At 36.8% G+C, this 27,075-nt stretch overlaps 1 protein-coding gene and 1 pseudogene across 1 annotated transcript; one reads left to right on the top strand and one right to left on the bottom strand.

Annotated features, from left to right (window-relative positions):
• Positions 1–16,899: 16,899 nt before the first annotated feature.
• LOC100592007 lies at positions 16,900–23,470 on the bottom strand (annotated as a pseudogene).
• Positions 23,471–23,641: 171 nt separating this feature from the next.
• LOC100601632 (olfactory receptor 9K2) lies at positions 23,642–24,751 on the top strand. The gene has a single exon (XM_003252860.3). The coding sequence runs from the start codon at positions 23,724–23,726 to the stop codon at positions 24,729–24,731; it is 1,008 nt and encodes a 335-aa protein (XP_003252908.2). The 5' UTR covers positions 23,642–23,723; the 3' UTR covers positions 24,732–24,751.
• The last annotated feature ends 2,324 nt before the right edge of the window (positions 24,752–27,075 follow it).

Below are 27,075 nucleotides of genomic sequence, written 5' to 3'. Positions count from 1 at the left end.
TGGTTTCCAGTTTCATCCATGACCCTACAAAGGACATGAACTCATCATTTTTTATGGCTGCATAGTATTCCATGGTGTATATGTGCCACATTTTCTTGATCCAGACTATCGTTGTTGGACATTTAGGTTGGTTCCAAGTCTTTGCTATTGTGAATAGTGCCACAATAAACATACGTGTGCATGTGTCTTTATAGCAGCATGTTTTATAATCCTTCGGGTATATACCCAGTAATGGGATGGCTGGGTCAAATGGTATTTCTAGTTCTAGATCCCTGAGGAATCACCACACTGACTTCCACAATGGTCAAACTAGTTTATAGTCCCACTAACAGTGTAAAAGTGTTCCTATTTCTCCACATCCTCTCCAGCACCTGTTGTTTCCTGACTTTTTAATGATGGCCATTCTAACTGGTGTGAGATGGTATCTCATTGTGGTTTTGATTTGCATTTCTCTGATGGCCAGTGATGATGAGCATTTTTTCATGTGTTTTTTGGCTGCATAAATGTCTTCTTTTGAGAAGTGTCTGTTCATATCCTTCGCCCACTTTTTGATGGGGTTGTTTGTTTTTTTTCTTGTAAATTTGTTTGAGTTCATTGTAGATTCTGGATATTAGTCCTTTGTCAGATGAGTAGGTTGCAAAAATTTTCTCCCATTCTGTAGGTTGCCTGTTCACTCTGATGGTAGTTTCTTTTGCTGTGCAGAAGCTCTTTAGTTTAATTAGATCCCATTTGTCAATTTTGGCTTTTGTTGCCATTGCTTTTCGTGTTTTAGACATGAAGTCCTTGCCCATGCCTATGTCCTGAATGGTATTGCCTAGGTTTTCTTGTAGGATTTTAATGGTTTTAGGTCTAACATTTAAGTCTTTAATCCATCTTGAATTAATTTTTGTATAAGATGTAAGGAAGGGATCCAGTTTCAGCTTTCTACATATGGCTAGCCAGTTTTCCCAGCACCATTTATTAAATAGGGAATCCTTTCCCCATTGCTTGTTTTTGTCAGGTTTGTCAAAGATCAGATAGTTGTAGATATGTGGCATTATTTCTGAGGGCTCTGCACCATTAAATTCTTAATGTCAGTACGTGAAGCACAGTTTTACATCTGAATTTTCCATCATTTGTATATTTCTATGGGCCTTTCTTATTTTATGAAAGAGGAGAAAGAGAAATCATGTACTCAGAAGCATCAGATTTTTCATAATCATGAAACTCTTCTCAAATCAAAAGTAATCTTCCCCATTCTTCATTCCATTCTTTCATTCATTTGTTCTATTTTGTACAGTTTATTCAAATTATGAACACTTTTCTTAAAAGCCAGAGGCTTTGCCACACAAAACCAGTCTCAAAAGTTTTTGGGAAACATTTACACATTTTATCCCCATAGATGGGAATGTGCCTGTTTGAAATAGATGTTATTACAGTGTGTGAAAATGGCTTTACAACCAATTAATTTCCAAATATTTCCTGACATAAGAGAGAATTTGCCACAGATACAGAAAAAGTACAAAAGATCTTTGTAAGAAATGAATTACTTCAGCATAGAAAAGGCATTTTTAAAATTTACATACTCATTATGAGAACCAGAAGTCTCATTTTCCAGTGGCAGCTGTAAGTCAAAGTAAACTTAGCACAAAAGCTCCATAGTAGTCATGGTTATTCCAGATCTCTAAGATCTTCCCTTTATTCCAGAGAGAAATGTATTGTTTTCTTTCTGATGATTTAGGCTCACAATGGCATACAAATAAAATGCATAACTTAAAGGATGTTAAAAGAAAGTGAAGACTCAAGATGAAAAATAAAAAAGGTCAACCCTATAGAACATCTGTCTTGTTGACTGTCATCTAATAGATACTGTCCCACAATATCAGATTTCCACGGGGAAACATGAGGCTGGGGACAAATCAGGGTCAGAGTTAGATTTGCTGAAAAACCAGAATTAGGAAAGAAATACAAAATTAGAGCAAGAGTTCTATAGCTCCGTGACATTCACCCTGGGAACTGAGAAAAGAGAGATCTTGGTGAAAACACTTCAGAAGGCTCAAATCTCAGTACACGAGGTTGAGTTAGGTTTGGCCCTCAGTTTACCCAGCAAAATCTTGAAAAGAAGTTTCGAAGGAAAAAGGAAAAAAAGGTAGTTTTTTTCCTACCTTGAAAAAAAAAAGGTAGTTTACTTGCAATGAAAGTTTGCAATGGAGTCCAGGCTTTAGGACTAGCTCACTAGATTGAAGAAAAAAGAAAAACAACAGCCATTTAAAGGAAAAACAAAATCCCCAAAACTCTCACGAGATTATCAAGGTTACAGGTATTATAGTTAATCTGATCTTGGTGATAAAAAAGCCAGTTATGTCACACCTATAAAAGCCATGGCGTATCTTCAGAGATAAGCATTGTGAAATTCAGAAAAGAGTTGTTTTTATTAGGGATTCAGCAATTTATGGGGAATATCAAGGTTTATCTTAGGGAGGGATCAAAATTAGACAGAAAGACTCTGTTTTTATTTATTTATTTTTGTTTTATTTGATGTAAAGAAGCAAAACTCATGTGATATGATAATTAGTCACCACAAGGGCAGCCAAGCAAGCTGACATGTTTACACTAGGTAATTAACCACAGTAACATAGTGTGATGGTTAATATTAAGTGTCCACTTGATTGGATTGAAGGATTGAAGGATGCAAATTATTGTTTCTGGGTGTATCTGGGTGTTTCTGGGTGTTGCCAGAAGAGATTAACATTTGAGTCAGTGGACTGGGAGAGGAAGACCCACCCTCAGGAAGACCCACCCACAATGTGAATGGGCACCATCCAATCGGCTGCCAGTGTGGCTAGAAAAAGAAGGCAGAAGAAGGCGGAAGGACTAGACTGGCTGAGTCTTCGGGCCTTCATCTTTCTCTCATGCTGGATGCTTCCTGCCCTGGAACATCAGACTCCAAGTTCTTAGCTTTTGGACTCTTAGATTTACACCAGTGGTTTGCCAGGGGTTCTTGGGCTTTCAGACACAAACTGAAGGCTGCACTGTTGGCTTCCCTAATTTAGAGGTTTTGGGACTTGGACTGGCTTCCTTGCTCCTCAGCTTGCAGATGGCCTATTGTGGGATTTCACTTTGTGATCATGTAAGTCAATTCTCCTTAATGAACTCCCCTTCATATATACATTTATCCTATTAGTTCTGTCCCTCTAGAGAACGCTGACTATTACACATAGTGAAGTCAGTAAGGATCCTGCAGCATTTTAACTCACATTGTCTGTCTAAACTGTAAAACACGCTAGAAAGAAGTTAGAGAAATCTTTAAACAAGAATGGGAGGCAAGAATAATACTGGTAGAATATAAAAGAAAGATTACTTTTGCACAATGAGTTTAGAACTTGAGTTTTTTTCATAAGATCGTGTATCAATTCTACAACAAAACAGAAGTACAAGAAATTTCAAGTGAATCAATATATGTAAATAAGAAGTATAAATTAGTTTGACTTTGTAACCTCAAATGTATTCTAAGCTGCATAAGTTTTATTACCTGTAATTATATTTCCTTGTTAGTGAGTTCAATGGCATGGTTATGCAATGAATAATATTTATATAATATTCTTTTAAATGTTTGTTGAAATGTCTTTGAATAAACTTAGAGCTAAAACAAGAACACATTATTTTGTCTCACTTTGACAGTAATTACATTATGTAACTTTCCTTTTGTACTTTTGTTTGTAGGGCATTTTTTGAACTACGAAATGACATTTTGTTACTTTTTGCTTTATCTATGGATTTTATAAACAGCAGATAAAATTATGTTTACCTTTATAGACTACAGATAAGTTATTTTAATTATGTGAGTTTAGCAAGGTATATTTAACCAAGTTTCCAACTATTTTTATTTAGCAATGTTATAGAATGTAATATACTAAAACTAACATGCAAAAAAGAGAAAATATTATCCTTAATTTATCACACAGAGTTGCTTTCAGTTTGTTATCTATATACATTATAATGTATTTTTTAATTGTATGCTATGATTCTTCAATATTAAGAATATTTGACACATAAAAATTCTATTAACAGTTCAGATTACTGTTTTCTTATTGTAAAAGAAAATCTTTTATAGAAACTATAGAAAAATGATAAAGAGAAGTAAATACACATGACTTTATCTTATGTCTTTCAAGTTTATTTGCTAGCGAGTATAAAATATTAATAAGTAGTACCAGAGAGTGCACTAATTTCACCAAACTTTAAAAAGTACTGATATGGTTTGGCTGTGTCCCTACCCAAATCTCATCTTAAATTGTAGCTCCCACAATTCCCACGTGAATCATGGGATGGGTCTTTCTGGTGCTGTTCTCGTGGTAGTGAATAAGTCTCATGAGATCTCATGGTTTTATACGGGGGAATTTCCCTGCACAAGCTCTCTGTTTGCCTGCTGCAAACCATGTAAGATGTAACTTGTTCCTCCTTGCCTTCCACCATGATTGTGAGGCCTCCCCAGCCATGTGGAACTGTTAGTCCATTAAACGTCTTTTCTGCATAAATTACCGAGTCTTGGGTATGTCTTTATTAGCAGCATGCAAATGGACTAATACAGGTACTATTCTAGACTGAACATTCTAACATAATTAAGCAATTAAGCAATTTATGTTTTTTTGTTTCTGGCTAGAATTATATTTTATGTAACACTTAATTTTTAGCACAATTTTTTAACCTTGCTTTGTCATTCAGGTATATCTTATTATTTTCCTTTATTCCAATGTTATAATCTCCAAAATTATCAGAAGCATGTATTTGAGAGCACCTGTTAAAATTCTATAGCTTACTATAAACCACCTTTTGAAAAGGATTAAAACAAGACAACAATTGTCTGTGAATAGCAAAACGCCCAGGGTAGTTACAGTTATAAATATAATTGACAAAGAAATTTGGTTATCTCCATCCTTTAAATTAACTTAACGTAACAACCTTAATTATGATTGATAGCATATACTCACACATTATAATTTTAGAAATCCCATACAATTTTGGAACATATATTAGCATTATTCACAAAAATATAACCTAAAGAAGATTGAACATCATTTTGGCAATCCCATATACCTAAATATGTCAGATAATTCTGTTTACCTCTTTTCTAGATGTTTCAGGTGCCCTCTGATCCATCCAAAAAGCCAGGCATCAGGAAAGACAATTTTGAAACTGAAGTTTGATTTTGGAAAGCCTGGTTAAATATGTTCAAAGTTTAAAACACTTGATATTATGAAATAGAATTTCAGATTACTGTAAGTTACTTATTTTGCCAAAATGATGACTCAGAAATTTAAAAATTTTATAACCCCTTACAAATTTTGCTAAAGTGCAGAGTGGTGCCTTAAGAATACCTTGTTGTGCTTTTATTTTAATGCTCAATTTACAGAATAACCATATAATACCCCCTTTGAATGTAGTCAATATGTTCACATAGAGAATTTCTATTTCAAGATTAATTTTTAGAAACCTTCCACCACTTGTTTGAACTTTCAGCTTTATCTTACATAATTTAAAACAATTTTTTAACCCTAGGCAAAAAACAACTAGAGAGAGAAAACCAAATTTCATGGACAGACAAATTTATATAACAAAGTGTGACTATGAATCTCCAAATATTAGCAGGTGGGAGAACAAAGCATCAACCTCAAAACCTGAGCATTATTGGCTGCTGTGTCGGGGAAAGCAAATGGAAGAAATCAGATTTCTAACAGATACGAGAACAAACAAATTCAAAGTAGCCAACAGGTATTCCCTAGAAAGTGTGGCAGACCAAAATGAGAATAGCAGCTGAAATAGGAGAGCTTTTACCCACTCTAATAGTGAGTCTGTGTAAGGAACATACGGTAAGGCCTAAAAAGGTTATGAAAGCCTAGCCCATGTAAACTTTCAAAACACGCCAGCTTCATATCCGGACATAGCCTCACGTTGAAAAGAAATGGTCATAATTATTCACCCCCTCCCTTTGTCCATCCTTTTTGCTATGTCATTTTTCAGTGCTCTCCAACTCAGGGAAGGGATGCTCTACCCATTCCTTGATTCATCCACATCACTCGCTTTGGCCAGTGAGATGTTTGCTGGAAAAGTGCTTGTGCTGTATTTCTGCTTTTATTTGTCTTTCTCAACCATGGCTATAAGAAGATGCCCAGGGTTGCCTGATGGAAGATAAGACACATGCAGAGAAGATACAAGTTGCTTCAGTCATCGCAGCTGAGGTCGTCCTCAACCAGCCAACAATAGAGGCTGCATAGCTAATATCATCAGAGATTCCTAGTTGATGATCCCAGTAACATGAGATTAATGACACTTAGGCTTTGTGGTTGTTCTGTACACATTATTTTTGTAATAGCTGGTAAGTATGCTAAATAAAATTTAATTTAGATATTTAATCTTGTACATTATATTCTAAGTCTTTGGTAACTGAAATTCAGTATATGGTATACTGAATGGCTAAAGTCCTACATGTTCATTTCTTTCAAGCTCATTAGTTTTTTTCATTACTTCTTGTATTTCAGTGAGATAGGCACATTCTAATGTTTGGACTCTCAGTCTTGTGGTCTAGCTAGAACCACAGTACTTAGTACTTCAGAGGTGACTTAGTACATTGGAGGCGACAAGGCCTTGAGATAATTGTCACATATTCAAATAGGCTTGCTTGTTAATTGAATCTTGCTCATTAATTTTAATTATAAATACATTGGTAACCTGGTATGTAATATATTGTATGACACAATAGGCAAAATAGAAATCACCTATGATCCCACAAGAAAATGGCAACAAAAAAACCTGTAGGACATAAGACTATGAGCTATCACGTAAAAGAAGCAATACAAAAATTCATTGTGAATGTGGAAGGCATAAATTAAACTGAGAAATGGAAATTATGTGAAATACATTATCTCAACCTAAAGCAAGTTTTTCTAACAAGAAAGTGTTTCCAAAAAGACTCCAAGATGGTTCAAGGTAAGTAATAAGGATAGATAGTATCCTTTTCTTCTTGTCTCTTCCTTCCTATGTGGCCCTCGTGGAATGAACCTGGAACTTTTCATTGTTATCACCCATAATTGACTTATTCTTAGCTTCCCCTAGAGGGATCCCCTTCCACCCAATCTATACTGTAATTACCTGAAATAGTTGCAATAGCGCTAACTAAGGGCACCACCAGTCCCTCCTGCCATATTCCCATAGTTCATCAGGGATTACCACACTTCACTGGTGATTTAATCTTTGCCTTATTTAAATTTCCTTTTTGCTTTCATTGTTCTCATTCCAATGCCTGTAAAATACACTACAACACAGGGGAGGCGTGTTCATGCAGTGCGATCCTTTAGGTTCAGTTGCATTTCCTTTTCAGTTTCAATAAAGAAATATTCATAGGCCTGGAAGAGGCCTTGATAGATTCTCTTCCATCCTCTTTTCTCTTGAGAGGGTTATATAATTACAGGGGATTTTCAGGCAAAAACACTATTAAGGAAATGAAAAATACATTCTTAATTCAAGAATGAGCTATTATTAATCTATAAGGGCCTAAAACAGAATAAAATTACATATTTCAAAACAAGATTTTTATATCTGATGCTAAACTTTTATTTTTATTATGCTTAATTTTGACATTGTTTTTAATTTCCATAATACAGTTTTATAACATTTTTGCCTTTCTAGAATTAAATACAGTAACTTTTTTATCCTCACATCTACCAGTAAAAACTTGCTTAACAAAAGTCAAGAAAGAAGACATATTCAGGTAAGAGATGAGATTTTTTTTATTTTATTCAAATAATTAATCATCCTTAAGTATTTCTGCATGCTTTATCAAATAAAAATTATTGTATGATTGGCAACCTTTTCTTGTTACCAATTATAAAATAAACCCAGTGTGCACCTTAAAAAATAACAATCTTTTTCTTGAAGGGCGGATCAAAACATGCTGTTCATAATAAATTGAAGGTGAACAAAGGAGAAAGTGCAGTGCACTTGCAGTTTGAGAAGAAACTAATTTCTAATACTCATGGGTCCCCTTATTCTGGCTGGCATACAGTAGGTGGCCCACAAGTGTTCAGTGATTGAACGAATGTTTGTATGAATAAATATTATTCTTGAAAAAAATTAATCTCCATAATTACTTCCTGATCATACTGGATACTGTCAGGTATAGTTTCAGAAAATATTCTGTAATTTAATTAATAAAGCTGGGAATTAAAAGAAAGAAAATTTGCTGCTAAAATACTGCCAAATATCCAGTTGTGTGGATATTTTTTTCATTTGATGTAAATTTGAGTTCTGATAGAGAGTATCATGTAGACCAAGTTTTGGGTAGTAGCCTGCCCTTATGCTAGAGGATGGCTAGACCCTTGATTATGACTTTATCTAATTAGAAGTTATGAAATCGTCAAAGCATAATGGCACACCTAATAAGTGGCTAAAATTTTAAAAACTGACAATATTAAATACTGGTGAGGATGCAGAGCAGTAGGAATGCTCATTCATTGCTGTTGGGGATGGAAAATAGTACAGCAGAGAGTGTGGCAGCTATGCAGCCAATTAACTGTACAAACCAGCATTTCTGACTCATGGGCTCAAGCAATCCTCCCACATTGGCCTCCCAAAGTGCTGGGATTACAGGTGTGAGCCATCACACCCAGCCTGGAATGCTATTTAGAAGTAAAAAGGGCTGGGCATGTTGGTTCACGCCTGTAATCCCAGCACTTTGGGAGGCCCAGGCGGGTGGATCACCTGAGGTCACGAGTTCGAGACCAGCCTGACCAATATGGTGTAACCCCGTCTCTACTAAAAATATCAAAATTAGCTGAGCATGGTGGGGGGCACCTGTAATCCCAGCTACTTCAGAGGCTGAGGCAGGAGAATCGCTTGAACATGGGAGGTGGAGGTTGCAGTGAGCCAAGATTGCTCCACTGCACTCCAGCCTGGACAACAAGAGCAAAATTCTGTCAAAAAAAAAAAAAGAAAGAAAAGAAAAGAAATAAAAAGAAGAAACTTTTAATTCATGTAAAGATATGAATAAAGCTTAAATGCATTTTACTAAGTGAATGTAGGATTACATTCATATGATATTCTGGAAAAGGTAAAATTATAAGGAAAAAATAGGTAGTTTCCAGGGATTTGAGATGGGTGTTTGACTAAAGGACCTTTAGGGGATTTTCAGGGTGGTGGATACAACCTATATGACACTACAGAGGCAGATACATGAAGCTATGCATTTGTCAAATCCCATTGAACCTTGTACCGCAGAGTGAACCTTATGTCTACAAATTTAAGAAATCAGGAGAACAGGGGATCCCGGGGTGAAACACAGACTCTGAAAAAAGAATCACACTGTACTACACATGTATGACATAATCTCACTGAAGAGGAATGGGGAGAAAGTGCCGTCCTAAGTAACTTTGGAAAACAGCTTTTTGGCTTGTAACTATGAGACTAAATACAAAAGCAATAGTTCATGAACATAGTACTCCGGTTCATAACGTTGTTTCTCACAGGGAGACAGGTTTGTAATTATGAAAGTTCTGTGTTTATAGACTGAGATTGGATAAATAAGTGAATATGTGGTGAATGCTGGAGACCTCCACATTTATCACTGTTGGAATGAAAGTTTAAAAGCAAAGGAGATGAGAGTGAATCGTGTAGTATAGGATTAGTATTGGAGACATCAGCAGGAATTCATCTTTAGATTAGTATAAATATAGATGGAAATAATTATATATATATATATATATATATATATATGGGTTGACATGTATTTTCTAGCTGTCTGTTGGGTGAGTGTAGAGGCAATGACACTGCAATACTAACCAAAACATTTATCACCCCAGTTCTGTTTTCTGGCACCATTCCCCAATTAAAGTAACCAGAAATAATTGGAGAAGTGTCTGAGTCTAGGGGTAGGGCAAGAAGCACCAGCTTAAGCATCTTATAGTGCCAAAAAGTAAGGGAGTATCTATTGCTTATATTGAGTAGAGTATGGAAAGTGTGGGGAACAACTTGATAATGGAGAAACCTAGAAAACACTCTTTCACCCAGGTGTCAAGGTTAAAGTAAGTAATCAGTGATAAGCTATGTTGATAATATATATTATATATTATACTTACTGATGTGATGTGATGAGAATGGCACTTCATCTCTGTTGTCTTCCTTCCCACACCCATGTTTCCACCAGGAGGAAAACATCAGACAAAACTGAATTGAGGATATTCTATAAAATACCTCATAAGTGCTCCTCAAAACAGTCAAAATGATCAAAAACAAGAAAAGTCTGAGAAACTCTCAGAGACAAGAGGACCCTCGGAGATATAAGAACTAAATTAATGTGGTGCTCTAGACTGAATTCTAGAAAAGAAAGAAAATATTAGGGGAAAAAGTTAGTAAAAAATGGAATCAATTGTGGGGTTTAGTTAGTAGTCATATACCATTATTGCTTCCTTGGTTGTGATAAATGTTCCATAGTAGTGTAAGATGTTAACAATTTGGGAAACTTAGAGGTTTGTGGGACCTCTATGTACTATCTTTACAGTTTTTCTGGAAATTTTAAAATAATTCTAAAATTAAAAGTGCATTTAAATAAAAAGTATGAGCATATTTTTAGGAAAAGGAAATGAACGGCAGGCAGGCTACATTAAAAATAAGTCCACTGCAGGTGACTGGCAAGATGGCCTAAAAGGAACAGCTTCGGTCTGCAGCTGCCAGCGAGATCAACGCAGAAGGTGGGTGATTTCTGCATTTCCAACTGAGGTACCCTGCTCATCTCATTGGGACTGGTTAGACAGTGGGTGCAGCCCACGGAGGGCAAGCTGAAGGAGGATGGGGTGTCGCCTCACCTGGGAAGTGCAAGGGGTTGGGGAACTCCCTCCCCTAGCCAAGGGAAGCCATGAGAGACTGTGCCATGAGGAACAGTGCACTCCAGTCCAGATACTATGCTTTTCCCATGGTCTTCACAACCTGTACACCAGGAGATTCCCTTCGGTGCCTACACCACCTAGGGCCCTGGGTTTTAAGAACAAAACTGGGTGGCTATTTAAGTAGATACTGAGCTAGCTTCAGGAGTTTTTTTCATACCCCAGTGGCACCTGGAATGCCAGCAAGAAAAAACTGTTCACTTTCCTGGAAAGGGGGCTGAAACCAGGGAGCCAAGTGCTCTTGCTCAGCAGATCCCATCCCCAAGGAGCATAGCAAGCTAAGATCCACTGGCTTGAAATTCTTCCTGCCAGTATAGCAGTCTGAAGTCGACCTGGGATGCTCAAGCTTAGTGGGGGAGGGGCTCCCACCATTACTGAGGCTTGAGTAGGCAGTTTTCCCCTCACAGTGTAAACAAAGCCACCAGGAAGTTCAAACTGGGCAGAACCCACTGCGGATCAGCAAAGCTGCTGTAGCCAGACTGTCTCTCTAGATTCCTCATCTCTGGGCAGGGCACATCTGAAAAAAAAAAAAACAAAAGCAAACAAAAAACAGCAGCCCCAGTCAGGGGCTTATAGATAAAACTCTCATCTCCCTGGGACAGGGCACCAGGGGAACAGGCAGCTGTGGGTGCAGCTTCAGCACACTTAGAAGTTCCTGCCTGCCAGCTCTGAAGAGAGCAGCAGATCTCCCAGCACAGTGCTCGAGCTCTGCTAAGAGACAGACTGCCTCCTCAAGTGAGTTCCTGACCCCCATGCCTCCTGACTGGGAGACACCTCCCAGCAGGGGTTGACAGACAACTCCTACAGGAAAGCTCCAGCTGGCATCTGGCAGGCGCCCCTCTGGGATGAAGATTCCAAGGAATGAACAGGCAGCAATCTTTGCTGTTCTGCAGCCTCTGCTGGTGAAACCCAGGTAAACAGGTCAGGAGTGGACCTCCAGCAAACTCCAGCTGACCTGCAGCAGAGGGGCCAGATTATTAGAAGGAAAACTAACAGAAAGGAATAGCATCAACATCAACAAAAAGGACATCCACACAGAAACCTCATCCGAAGGTCACCAACATAAAAGGCCATAGGTAGATAAATCCTTGAAGATAAGGAAAAAGGTGCACAAAGGCTGAAAATCCCCGAAACCAGAATGCCTCTTCTCCAAAGGATTACAACTCCTCACCATGAAGGGAACAAAAGTGGATGAAGAATGAGTTTGACAAATTGACAGAAGTAGGCTTCAAAAGCTGGGTAATAACAAACTCCTCCAAGCTAAAGAAGCATGTTCTAACCCAATGCAAGGAAGCTAAGAACCTTGAAAAAAGGTTAGAGGAATTGCTAACTAGAATAACCAGGTTAGAGAAAAACATAAATTAGCTGATGAAGCTGAAAAACACAGCATAAGAACTTCATGAAGCATACACAATTGTTGATAGCTGAATTGATCAAGTGGAAGAAAGGATATCAGAGATTGAAGATCAACTTAATGAAATAAACCATGAAGACAACATTAGAGAAAAAAGAATGAAAAGGAATGAACAAAGCCTCCAAGAAATATGGGACTATGAAAAGGCCAAACCTACATTTGAATAGTGTACCTGAAAGTGACGGGGAGAACGGAACCAAGTTGGAAAACACTCTTCAGGATATTATCCAGGAGAACTTCCCCAACCTAGCAAGACAGGCCAACATTCAAATTCAGGAAATATAGAGAACACCACAAAGATACTCCTTGAGGAGAGCAACCCCAAGACACATAATCATCAGATTCACTGAAGTTGAAATGAAGGAAAAAATGTTAAGGGCAGCTAGAGAGAAAGGTTGAGTTACCCACAAAGGGAAGCCCATGAGACTAACAGTGGATCTCTCTGCAGAAACCCTGCAAGCCAGAAGAGATTGAGGGCCAATATTCAACATTTTTAAAGAAAATAATTTTCAACACGTAATTTCATATCCAGCTAAACTAAGCTTCGGAAGCAAAAAAGAAATAAAATCCTCAACAGACAAGCAAATGCTGAAAGATTGTGTACCGCCAGGCATGCCTTACAAGAGCTCCTGAAGAAAGCACTAAATATGTAAAGGAAAAACCAGTACCAGCCACTGCAAAAACATACCAAATTATAAAGACCATCAACACTATGAAGAAACTGCATCAACTAACAAGCAAAATAACCAGTTAGCTTCATAATGACAGGATCAAATTCACACATAATAATATTAACCTTAAATGTAAATGGGCTAAATGCCCCAATTAAAAGACAGAGACTGGCAAATTGGACAAAGAGTCAAGACCCATTGGTGTGCTGTATTCAGGAGACCCATATGTGCAAAGACACACACAGGCTCAACATAAAGGGATGGCGGAAGATTTCCTAAAAAATGGAAAGAAAAAAAAAAAACAAAGCAGGGGTTGCAATCCTAGTCTCTGATAAAACAGACTTTAAGCCAATAAAGATAAAAAAAAAGACAAGGGCATTACATAATGGTAAAGGGATCAATGCAACAAGAAGAGCTAACTATACCACATATATATGCACCCAATACAGGAGCAACCAGATTCATAAAGCAAGTTCTTAGAGACCTACAAAAAGACTTAGACTCCCACACAAAAATAGTGGGAGACTTTAACACCCCACTGTCAATATTAGACAGATCAACAAGACAGAAAATTAACAAGGATATTTAGGACTTGAACTCAGCTCTGGACCAAGCCAACTTAATAGACATCTACAGAACCCTCCGACCAAAATCAACAGAATATACATTCTTCTTAATACCACATTGCACTTATTCTAAAATTGACCACACAATTGCAAGTAAAACACTCCTCAACAAATGCAAAAGAATGGAAATTATAAACTCTCTCAGACTACAGTGCAATCAAATTAAAACTCAGGGTTAAGAAACTCACTCAAAACCAAAAAACTACATGGAAACTGAACAACCTGTTCCTGAGTGACTACTGGGTAAATAATGAAATTAAGGCAGAAATAAATAAGTTATTCACAACCAATGAGAACAAAGACACAATGTACCCGAATCTGTGTTCAGAGGGAAATTTATAGCACTAAATGCCCACAGGAGAAAGCAGGAAAGATCTAAAATTGAAGCCCTAACATCACAATTAAAAGAACTAGAGAAGCAAGAGCAAACAAATTCAAAAGCTAGCAGAAGACAAAAAATAACTAAGATTGGAGCAGAACTGAAGGAGATAGAGACACGAAAAACCCTTCAAAAAATCAATGAATCCAGCAGATGGCTTTTTGAAAAGATTAACAAAATAGGCCACTAGCCAGACTAATAAAGAAGAGAGAAGAATCAAGTAGACACAATAAAAAATGATAAAGGGGATATCACCACCGATCCCATAGAAAAGAGACAAATGACCATCAGAGAATACTATAAATACCTGTACACAAATCAACTAGAAAATCTAGAAGAAATGGATAAATTCCTGGACACATACACCCTCCCAAGACTAAACCAGGAAGAAGTCAAATCCCTGAATAGACCAATAACAAGTTCTGAAATTAAGGCAGTAATTAATAGCCTACCAAGAAAAATAAGCCCAGGACCAGGCAGATTCACAGCTAAATTCTTTCAGAGGTACAAAGAGGAGCTGGTACCATTCCTTCTGAAACTATTCCAAACAACAGAAAAAGAGGGACTCCTCTCTAACTGACTTATGAAGCCAGCATCATCTCAATACCAAAACCTGGCAGAGACACAACAAAAAAAGAAATTTCAGGCTGATATCCCTGATGAACATCGATGCAAAAATCCTAAATAAAATACTGGCAAACTGAATCCAGCAGTACATCAAAAAGCTTATCCTCCACGATCAAGTTGGCTTCATCCCTGGGATGCAAGGCTGGTTCAACATATGCAAATCAATAAATGTAAGCAATCACATAAACAGAACCAATGACAAAAACCACATGATTATCTCAGTTGATGCAGAAAAGGTCTTCAACAAAATTCAACAGTGCTTAATGCTAAAAACTCTCAAAAAACTAGGTAGTGATGGAATGTATCTCAAAATAGTAAGAGCTATTTATGACAAACCCACAGCCAATATCATACTGAATAGGCAAAAGCTAGAAGCATTCCCTTTGAAAGCCAGCACAACACAAGGATGCCCTCTCTCACCACTCCTATTCAACATAGTATTGGAAATTCTGGCCAGGGCAATCAGGCAAGAGAAAGAAATAAAGGGTATTCAAATAGGAAAAGAGGAAGTCAAATTGTCTCTGTTTGCAGATGACATGAGAGTATATTTAGAAAACCCCATTGTCTCAGCCCAGTATCTCCTTAAGCTGGTAAGCAACTTCAGCAAAGTCTCAGGATACAGAATCAATGTGCAAAAATCACAAACATTCCTCTACACTAATAATGGACAAGCAGAAAGCCAAATCATGAGTGAACTCCCATCCACAATTGCTACAAAGAGAATAAAATATCTAGGCATACAACTTACAAGGGATGCCAAAGATCTCTTCAAGGAGAACTACAAATTACTGCTCAAGGAAATAAGAGAAGACACAAACAAATGGAAAAACATTCCATGCTCATGGATAGGAAGAATCAGTACCGTGAAAATGGCCATACTGCCCAAAGTAATTAGTAGATTCAATGTTATCCCCATCAAGCTACCATTGGCTTTCTTCGCACAACTAGAAAAAACTACTTTAAATTTCATGTGGAACCAAAAAAGAGCCCGTATAGCCAAGATAATCCTAAGCAAAAGGAACAAAGCTGAAGGCATCATGCTACCTGACTTCAAACCATACTACAAGGCTACAGTAAATGTAACAGCATGGTACTGGTACCAAAAGAGATATATAGACCAGTGGAATAGAACAGAGCCCTCAGAAATAACACCACACATGTCCAGCCATCTGATGCTTGACAAATCTGACAAAAACAAGCAATGGGGAAGGAGTCCCTATTTAATAAATGGTGTTGGGAAAACTAGCTAGCCACATGCAGAAAACTGAAACTGGACCCCTTTCTTACATCTTGCACAAATATTAACTCAAGATAGACTAAAGACTTAAATGTCAGATCTAAAACCACAAAAAAAACCTAGAATAAAACCTAGGCAATACCATTCAGGACATAGGCATGGGCAAAGACTTCATGACTAAAACACCAAAAGCAATGGCAACAAAAGCCAAAATTGACAAATGGGATCTAATTAAACTAAAAAGCTTCTGCACAGCAAAAGAAACTATCATCAGAGTGAACAGACAACCTACAGAATGGGAGAAAATTTCTGCAATCTATCCATCTGACAAAGGGCTTTTTTAAGTTTTAATAAAGGGCTAATAACCAGAATCTACACATAACTTAAACAAATGTACAAGAAAAAAACAAACAACACCATCAAAAAGTGGGTGAAGGATATGAACAGACACTTCTCAAAAGAAGACATTTATGTGGCCAACAAACATATGAAAAAAAGCTCATCATCACTGGTCATTAGAGAAATGCAAATCAAAACCACAATGAAATACCATCTCATGCCAGTTAGAATGGCGATCATTAAAAAGTCAGGAAACAACAGATGCTGGAGAGGATGTGGTGAAATAGGAATGCTTTTACACTGTTGGTGGGAGTATAAATTAATTCAACCATTGTGGAAGACAGTGTGGTGATTCCTCAAGGATCTAGAACCAGAAATACCACTTGACCCAGCAATCCCATTACTGGGTATATACTCAAAAGATTATAAATCATTCGACTATAAGAACTCATGCACATGTATGTTTATTGCCACACTATTCATGATAGCAAGGACTTGGAACAACCCAAATGCCCATTCACGATAGACTGGATAAAGAAAATACGGCACATATACACCATGGAATACTATGCAGCCATAAAAAAGGATGAGTTCGTGTCCTTTGCAGGGACATGGATGAAGCTGGAAACCATTATTGTCAGCAAACACACACAAGAACAGAAAACCAAACACAGCATGTTCTCACTCATGAGATTAGGGATTCTCACTTAGGGATTCTCTGGCTGGTTCACTCTGCTCTCCACTCTGAATGGCAGGTGCATACTCATCTTCACTGTCTTCTTCAACAATGACAATATCAGGGTACTGGCTACAATTGGAGGGATCAGATATAACATCCTGGAGATATATATATATATATGTATATATATATATATGTATATATATATACATATATATATATATATGATATACACATATGATATAATATCCCAGTTTCTGGAATAACTGGGATATTTTCTTCATTCGCATTATCATCAGTAGCATTGTAAATAATGATGTCATCTGAAATCATCTCCCTTGGCTTTAAACCTTCAGTCCTACTGTGTGGAACTTTATGATGGTGATTATCAGTTGGTTCTTTGATTATGTGCTGAAACAGATTCTTCTTTTGGGCTCCATTAGTGTTTAAAGTAGAGGCCTTTTAAGTTTTAAACTCACAAGTTGGTTATTTTGAACCAATGCAACAGTAAACTGGACAATCTTTTGAATAACTTGTTCCTGTTGTGCATGCTTTGCTCGTAATTCTGACACCTCCTTCTAAAGGGACTCATTCTCACTTTTTAATTCAGAAAGCCTGTACTCAATAGTTTCCTGTTTTATTGGAATCTTCTGAGCACTACCTATAATTTTTTAAAAATTCTTCCTGAAGAATTTTTATTTTCTTCTGGTTTTGAAGATGAAACCTTCCTTTTAATGTTCTCCAGCAAGTCATCCTGTCCTTGTTTGAAGTAAGGATGCTGAAATTCCACAGGACCATCTCTTTCCTGCTTTACAATTTCAGAGTCGATATGTACTACTTTACAGAAATCACACATATTCAGTTGCCTCACAAAGCTTGCCGTATTATTGTGCTTGAAATATTTGGTAAGAATTTCTTTTGCAAATCGTTGCTCATCCAAGACCAGAAAACTTTGGCCATTCTGGTTCCAGGTGATGAATTCGTTAGTGTGGGTTTCCTCCACAAGCGTCCACAGCTTGCTGAGGAAAGCTGGCAGTTCAAACTCTGCTTCCTTGTTAACAGGGGTGCAGGGATTCCAAATTCTACATCCAAACGCGGTGGTAGCGTTGGCGGCAGCAACTGGAATCATTTATTAAAGATTCAGTTGTTAGACCAACTGGATGTCATTACTTTAGAAAGGTGAGTAACTGTCATCCAGGATATAATCTGTGCTCTTCATTAGCAACAAATATATGAAACAATTACAGGTCCAACTACAAGGGGTCAAAATGGGAATGTCAGCCACCACTGTAAAACCTATCAACTCACTCTCAACTTTTTTTTGCTGGATGCCTGCATGACATTTGTCCCTGCTGAATGAATATTCTTACTGCTTAACAGAGGGATAATTTTACTAGGGGAACACAACAATTGATAAAATGAGCTCTAAATTCAGTCTCCTTACTGAACACATTCATTTTGCTGAACCAACTGAGAGGTGAAGCCGGCTGGGCTTCTGGGTCTGGCGGGGACTTGGAGAACTTTTCTGTCTAGCTAAAGGATTGTAAACACACCAATCAGTGCTCTATGTCTAGGGAAAGGTTTGTAAACGCACCAATCAGCACTCTGTGTCTAGCTGAAGGTTTGTAAACACACCAATCAGCACTCTGTAAAAACAGACCAATCAGCACTCTGAAAAATGGACCAATCAGCGCTCTGTAAAATGGACCAATCAGCAGCACATGGGTGGGGCCAAATAAGGTAATAAAAGCAACCCCCTAGGGTCTTCTTCCACCTCTTCCACCCTGTGGAACCTTTGTTTTTTAGCTTAGTAGCAAATCTTGCTGCTGCTCACTCTTTGGGTCTGTATTGCTTTTATGAGCTGTAAAATTCACCACCAAGGTCTGCAGCTTCACTCCTGAAGCAAGTGAGACTACAAACCCACCAGGAGGAAGAACAACTCCAGAGGTGCTGCCTTTATGAGCTGTAACACTCATTGCAAAGGTCTGCAGCTTCACTCCTTTTTGTTTTGTTTTGTTTCTTTTCCTTTTTTTTTTTGTTTTTTAATTATTATTAGACTTTAAGTTCTAGGGTACATGTGCACAATGTGCAGGTTTGTTACGTATGTATACATGTGCCATGTTGGTGTGCTGCACTCATTAACTCGTCATTTACATTAGGTATATCTCCTAATGCTATCCCTCCCCACTCCCCCCCACCTCATGACAGGCCCTGATGTGCGATGTTCCCCACCCTGTGTCCAAGTGTTGTCGTTGTTCAATTCCCACTTATGAGTGAGAATGTGCGGTGTTTGGTTTTCTGTCCTTGCGATAGTTTACTGAGAATGATGGTTTACAGTTTCATCCATGTCCCAACAAAGGACATGAACTCATCCTTTTTTATGGCTGCATAGTATTCCATGGTGTATATGTGCCACATTTTCTTAATCCAGTCTATCATTGATGGACATTTGGGTTGGTTCCAAGTCAGCGAGACCACGAACCCACCGGGAGGAACGAACAACTCCAGACGCACCACCTTTATTAGCTGTAGCACTCACCGCGAAGGTCTGCAGCTTCATTCCTGAAGCCAGCGAGACCAGGAACCCACTGGCAGGAACAAACAACTCCAGACACGCCACCTTTAAGAGTGTTTAAGAGCTGTAACTCACTTCTGAGGTCAGTGAGACCACAAACCCACCAGAAGGAAGAAACTCCGGACACATCTGAACATCTGAAGGAACAAACTCCAGACACACCATCTTTAAGAATTTTAACACTCACCGGAAGGAACCAACAGTTCTTTAAGTTATTTTGAACTATATACAGGGACTGATGTGAAGTTACTAACTTAATACATGACACCTGAATAAACAACTTTAAAGCAATTAAAATTACAATATAAACACAACTTTAGATCCAGTTAATCATGTGGCCTTTACTTGATGGATTAGAGGGCATTTGTTGGATTTTGCCCATATCATGGTCATGCTATTCTATCTTTCTTCTCAATTACTATTGAGAAAATATAGTTAAAAAGTCATCAAGGAGAGATTTGGGTGAGTAGAATTCTGAAAGTAAATATGAAATTAACTTTATGACTAGGACTCAAAATTTTCCTACAAATGGCATTATGAACCACAACATTTCCTTTCATATCTATTTCTACTTGCTTTTAAAAAACTGTGCTATAATGATAAATTGAAAATGCTGCTTTTTCAGTGAAGAAATTAAAATTAAAAGATCCTTGTGATTTTTTCTAAAGAATGTCTTATATGTACTTTAAGTACTCTTAGGCTTTTTAAAAAAATCTAGAATTTCTGAGATCTTCATGGATCTTGCTTCTAGATCCTAGAAGTCATTAATTAATTGACTTGTGTTCTTCTCTCCCAGAGGTACTGTCTCCCAGAAGATAAAGGAAATCTCAATACTGTAATTATATGAAAAAGTTATAGCAAAACCAAAGCCCTCATGGATAACTGCTGTTGATATTTTGGCAGTATTCAGAGATGCCAAAGAGCTCAAGACTTCTACTTGCATATCCATGACAATCTATCCTCTTGCCTTGAAAGCATACAAGCTTCTGAGAATTCAGGATAGATAATATCCTGTGGATTTATTCCTCAGGTTCACTTTGCTTAACTATAGACTATTGTTCCTGGAGTCACTTCAGTTTTGGCAGAACATGATTTGAAAAATTCACCTTGACTCTCTTCTACAAAGGACTATAAAATTTTTCAGGAAATCAACTACTGAAAAAAGGACTGTTTTTAAAATAGAGCAATGAGGCACATAAGCCACATTTATCTATGGGAAGAATATAAATCTGTAATAATAAATGTGGATTTATGGGGAATGATTCATTTTATTTCAAAGTAATTATTTTTCAGTACTTATGGCAGTCATTAATTAACTTTATGTTTATCCTTTCTAGAATTAAAACAATAAACGAGGAAAACGTTGGAACTCTGCTGATTGATTTTTAACAGAATCTGACAAGTTACTAAGCAATACAAGGTAAAAGTAACTTTTTAAAACATGTAAGTTTTTGAAAAATAAGTCACAAACTGACTACTTGTTGGCTTCTGTGGGAAGACCTCCCTTTTCCAGGTAAAAAATGTCATCAGCAATGCATTTATTAACATTTATAATGTCACAATGTTTATAACATTTATGATATAAATTTATTTTAATAAATTTGTTTTTTTACATTCTTCTCTGATTCTGCATACTCATTATCATTCAGCTTTTTTCTATCTAATAAATATGTATTGAATTATTGTCATTCACTAGATTCAGAACATTATGTTGACAATACACAGCAAACAAGCTGAGTTTGATGTTAAGGATATTGTCAAGTGAGGAATAATTACTATTTAATAATAAATTATAATGTTGAAATGAGTTTGGTAGAAATAAATCTTAGAAATTAAAATAATCTGTGTTTTGCCTCTAGATGAGAGTGAAACGAAGATAAATGATATATATTATTTTTCAAAAAATGATTTTTCATGCTTACTTCAGTCAGCTTTCTTTCACTTCTTAAATATCTCACACCTTTTCAGACCCTAAGTGCAATCTAATGTAAGCTCTTACTACTTTTTAATTATTTACATATTTAATTTTTGATAAAACAGGTGAATATTTTATTTTCAACATGTAATACAGTCTTAAATAATGATAATATCTTATGCAACTTTTCTCTTAATAATCGTTTTTCTCAGGCAAAATATTCCATTTCTCCAAGAGTTCTTCATCTCTCTAAACTTTTAACAGATTGATTCTTCCCCTCAACTGAGAATGTTTTGTCCAAAAACGACCATATATGTTATTAATTTTCAACCTAATAAGCACTATTTGGTATGAATATGGGACTGAGCACTGAAAAGTATAATAAAAATAATGGCTAACATTTACTAATTACTTAGTTTACCATAAATGGTGCTAAGTGATTTATATACATATGTCATTTTCTATTCCCAATAAAACTTTGAGGACTCTTATTTCCACTTTATATATGAGAATACAGTAGCATAGAGAGAGAGCATAAGTAACTTGTCCAAGGTCCCATTTAGAAAGTGAGAGAAGCAGAACTGGAGCCTAGATTTGTTTAAACCTAAAACCCATACTAACCACTGCAGTATTAGATAGATAGTTTTTATGTCTTTCTCTGTTTCTGCGTGATCATTATCATTCAACTTTTATCTATAATAAATATGTATTGATTACCTGCCATTTACCAGACACATAACGTTATGCTGACAATATATGGAGAACAAATTGAATTTTGTCTTAAGTAAGTTATTGTCAAGTGAAGAATAATTAATATGTAATCTCAATATTAAAATATGGTGACAGTTGCTCTCTTCAAATTGTCTTTGGATGAGATGTTTTGACCCAGGTTGAAGAATTAGAGATTTTATTTGGAAATAGGAAATTTTAACTACACTCTAAAGTACAAGCAGAAGTAAGGTAGGGGAACAGGAAGGGTCCTTTATTTAAAGTTGATATAGTACAGTGATTAATCATTAATGACGATTAAAAGCATGGATTCTGGAGCCTGTTTTCCTGGCTTCAAATCTTGATTCTGACTGCAGTAAGTGAATTTCAGCGGACTTCATTTCTCTGTATCTCAATGTACTCATCTGCAAACTTGGGGATATAATAATAACCACCTAATGTTATTATTATATGGATTAAATGAGCCACTATGAAAGCATTTAGAAAAGTGTCTGGCACATAAAAAGTGCCATATACATATTTGTTATCATTGTTGCCTAGACAGAATCATGCACATAGAGCCCTTAGGACAGAGAAAGAGTGGGTTGTATTGTTAACATATGAAGTTAAAAAATCTATTTGAGCAGTAATGAGTTAATAATGGCTACAAAAGTTGTATTCAGGGCAAATAAAAGTGTAATCAGCAATGCCCCCATATGTATCCTTTGCAGTATTAATTTCTAAAGTAACTCTTTTATCTGTAGAAGAGTTCTACTGTAGATCTCTTTTTAAAGAACTGCAAGTCACATGGACACATGGAGGGGAAAAACACACACTGGAGGCTTTTGCAGGGTGGAAGGTGGGAGGAGGGAGAGGATCAGGAAAAATAACTAATGGGTACTAGGCTAAATACCCTGGTGATTAAACGATCTGTACAGCAAAACCCCATGACACAAATTTACCTATGTGACAAACCTGCACTTGCATTCCTGAACTTAAAAGTTAAAACAAAGATCTCCAAGTCTTGGGATCAAGAAATGAAGGGAAGTTTTCTTTATGAAAGTGCTTTGATGGCCCATCTGGGACAGAAATTCTTGAATATGTAATAATTTTGTGCTTGGTTGTGCAAACCTTTTATCTTAGTGGGTACATAACTTCCATCAGAATCCAGTTTCCATGACTTGTGAAAGGTAATTGCACTTCTCAAGTAGTTTTTTTTTTTTTTAACTCAGTCACTTCCTTTATATTTGTTGGTACTCCAAATTAAGTCCCTGTTTTCCTAAACTTGACTACTAAAACCCCAAATATCTCCCAACCCAAACTACCTAATGTGCTTCTCAAAGTCATTTATTAAATTAATTGTGCTCTCTTCCAGTCGCTGCTTCATGATGTTGAGGTTATTGTGTGAATCATGAGTGGGAAATGTATAGAGAAGTGATACTTGGAAATGTGAAAGGCATTTGGGTGAAAGGCAAAAAACCTAACTCTAACACTTAAAGAATTAAGAAATACAACTAATCTTTGGTTTCAACAGCAATTGATTGCCTTTAAGTCACGGTATACTTATGAGGCTAAAATTAATAATAACATTAATTTAAAAATAGCTTTGTAAATCCTAATACCATAAGAGATTATTTGTAATGCTAGGATCCAAACCAAGAGTTCATTTGTATATTTTGCCCTGTGCCTCTCAACAGGTTTCTACCATGGGTGACAGGGGAACAAGCAATCACTCAGAAATGACTGACTTCGTTCTTGCAGGCTTCAGGGTACGCCCAGAGCTCCACATTCTCCTCTTCCTGCTATTTTTGTTTGTTTATGCCATGATCCTTCTAGGGAATGTTGGGATGATGACCATTATTATTACTGATCCTCGACTGAACACACCAATGTATTTTTTCCTAGGCAATCTCTCCTTCATTGATCTTTTCTATTCATCTGTTATTGCACCCAAGGCTATGATCAACTTCTGGTCTGAAAACAAGTCTATCTCCTTTGCAGGCTGTGTGGCCCAGCTCTTTCTCTTTGCCCTCTTCATTGTGACTGAGGGATTTCTCCTGGCGGCCATGGCTTATGACCACTTTATTGCCATCTGCAACCCTCTGCTCTACTCTGTTCAAATGTCCACATGTCTCTGTACTCAGTTGGTGGCTGGTTCCTATTTTTGTGGCTGCATTAGCTCAGTTATTCAGACTAGCATGACATTTACTTTATCTTTTTGTGCTTCTCGGGCTGTTGACCACTTTTACTGTGATTCTCGCCCACTTCAGAGACTATCTTGTTCTGACCTCTTTATCCATAGAATGATATCTTTTTCTTTATCATGTATTATTATCTTGCCTACTATCATAGTCATTATAGTATCTTACATGTATATTGTGTCCACAGTTCTAAAGATACACTCTACTGAGGGACGTAAGAAGGCCTTCTCCACCTGCAGCTCTCACCTGGGAGTTGTGAGTGTGCTGTATGGTGCTGTCTTTTTTATGTATCTCACTCCTGACAGATTTCCTGAGCTGAGTAAAGTGGCATCCTTATGTTACTCCCTAGTCACTCCCATGCTGAATCCTTTGATTTACTCTCTGAGGAACAAAGATGTCCAAGAGGCTCTAAAAAAATTTCTAGAGAAGAAAAATATTATTCTTTGATTATTATTTCTCTTTCACCAATTGTATTGTGGCTATTTAATACACCTGTGGTCATTAATAAAAGTTACTCTCCTGAATGTCATAAAAATACTCTTAGTAGACTTTTTCATGTGATGTGCTCTTTCCATATTTTACTTTTTACCTCCCAAGACATCATTAATTCTGAAAATCTTGGATATTGGAGATATCCTGGACATTAGAGAAGTATTTTTACAATAAACCCTCTCACTGGTCTTCAACATTTTATTTCACAGAATTTATATCTATTGATTCTTGTGGCATAATGTAGAACAATATTTTGTATTTTGTTATGGTGCTTCAGCAAGATTTTATCTGGTGTTTGTCTTTGGGATTGCCCATCCCTCCTACACACAATCATGGGTAGTTGACAAAGATGCCCAGATTATTTTTAAATAAAATGTCTTTAATTTTATAGCTAGTTTCATTAGCATGCTAAATGAGTATTAAGTTTTCACCTTATGTGCACTAGGAAGTACTAATAAGAAACAAACTATAAGTAATCTTTACTATATACATTAATTTGGAAAATTTTATACTTCATTATTGTGGAGTGCTCTAAGGTACTGCTAGTTGCTGGATCCCAGTGCAAAGAACTAAAATAGGAAATAGAGATCTTCAAACATTTTGATCAATCATGTCCTCAATTTTGATTTTCATGATTTTGTCTTGTGTTAATAATTGATAAGGAATAGTTAATAAAGGTATAGAATCAGGGAAGTCATCAGAACGGATTATGATCCAAAATTTACTTATCTATGCCTCTTAATATAGGTATATATTTGATTAATCTTATTGAATATCTGTATAATATGTTCTGGCCTTACAGTGGGCTCAGGGATAAATAACCTCATTCTTTGGAAAGTTTAAAAGTTAGTGAGATAGTTAAATCCTTGGGCACAAAACCAAAATCCAGACATTTTGCCAAAGGTACTCATAGAGATCACAAAGTGGGGTGCCTGAAAGAAGGTGGTTGGTAATCAGAGAAACCCCTGTTGGGCTACATGGAACATTGATCAAAGGGGGATTAGACTGAAGTCAGGAAACCTGCTACAGTGGTTTATAATATTGATGTGGGCTCAATGGTATGTCGATATTAATGAACAAAGGCAGATTTTTTAAACTGCAGGTAAAAGACCCAAAATATATGAACTTACTAGTATGAAGAGAATGTACAAAAGATGGTATGTTACCCCATTTTTGAAATTGTGTGTGTGTGTGTGTGGTCATGGTACAAACAGATAAAAAGTATAGGAGCTCTCAGAAAACCTGAAATAAAGGGAGAACTTTCTTGCCTTGATGAACATGTATAAAAAAATCTACAGTGAACATTTTAAATGACAAGAAACTAGAAGCTTTCCTGCTATTATGAGGAAAAATGCAAGGATGCCTTCTCTCATCACATCTTTTCAATATTTTAATGGAAGTGCTAGCCAATGCAACAAGATAAGAAAAGGAAATAAAAGTGTTATAGGTTGAATGGCATTCCCTCAAAATTCATGTGTTGAAGCCCTAAGCCCTAGTACTTCAGAATGTGACTTTAATTAGTGATAGGGTCTTCAAAGATGTAATTGAGTTAAAATAAGGCTGTAGGATAAAAATCCTAATTCAGTATCATTTGTGTCCCTATAGAAAGAGGAGATTAGGGCACACAGAGGGACACCAGGGGTGCATGTGCACAGAACATCAGCCATGTGAAGAATCAACAAGAGGGCAGCCATCTGCAAGCTAAGGAAAGAGGGCTCAGAGAAAACCAACTCTGCTGACACCTTGATCTTGGACTTCCAGCCTCCATCACTAAGAAAATTAATTTCTGTTGTTTAAGAACCCAGTGTGTGGTGTTTTGTTATGGGATCTCCAGCAAATTCATACAAATAGGTCTATAAATTGGAAAAGAAGAGAAAACTTTCCTTGTTTGCAGATAACATATCTATGTAGAAAATTAAAAATAATAAACCCTTCTGAAACTAATAAGTGGTTAAAGCAAAGTTGCTGAATATAAGGTTAATATACAAATGCCAATTTCTTTTTTACATACCAGCAATGAATATTTGGATTTTAAAATTAAGAACACGACTCTGTAGGTGATATCAGCAAGGTGGCAGTATAGGAATTTCTAGCCCTGATTCCCTCACAGAAACATTAATTTGACAATGAACCAAAATACTTTTATGAGAATTCTAGAATGCACTTAAGAAGTTGCAGTACCCCCAGGCAACCACAAAGCCAAGGAAAGCAACAATGAAATGGGCAAGAAGAGAAATTTCATTTTGCCCACATCAGCTACTCTACCAAGCTGGCACAGCTTTGCACTAGGACAGCACCC

The sequence above is a fragment of the Nomascus leucogenys genome, chromosome 11 (genome assembly GCF_006542625.1).
Source record: "Nomascus leucogenys isolate Asia chromosome 11, Asia_NLE_v1, whole genome shotgun sequence".
NCBI classification, from domain to species: Eukaryota; Metazoa; Chordata; class Mammalia; order Primates; family Hylobatidae; genus Nomascus; species Nomascus leucogenys.
The sequence above is the reverse complement of the archived record's forward strand: the minus strand, read 5'-3'. Positions and strand labels throughout refer to the sequence as shown.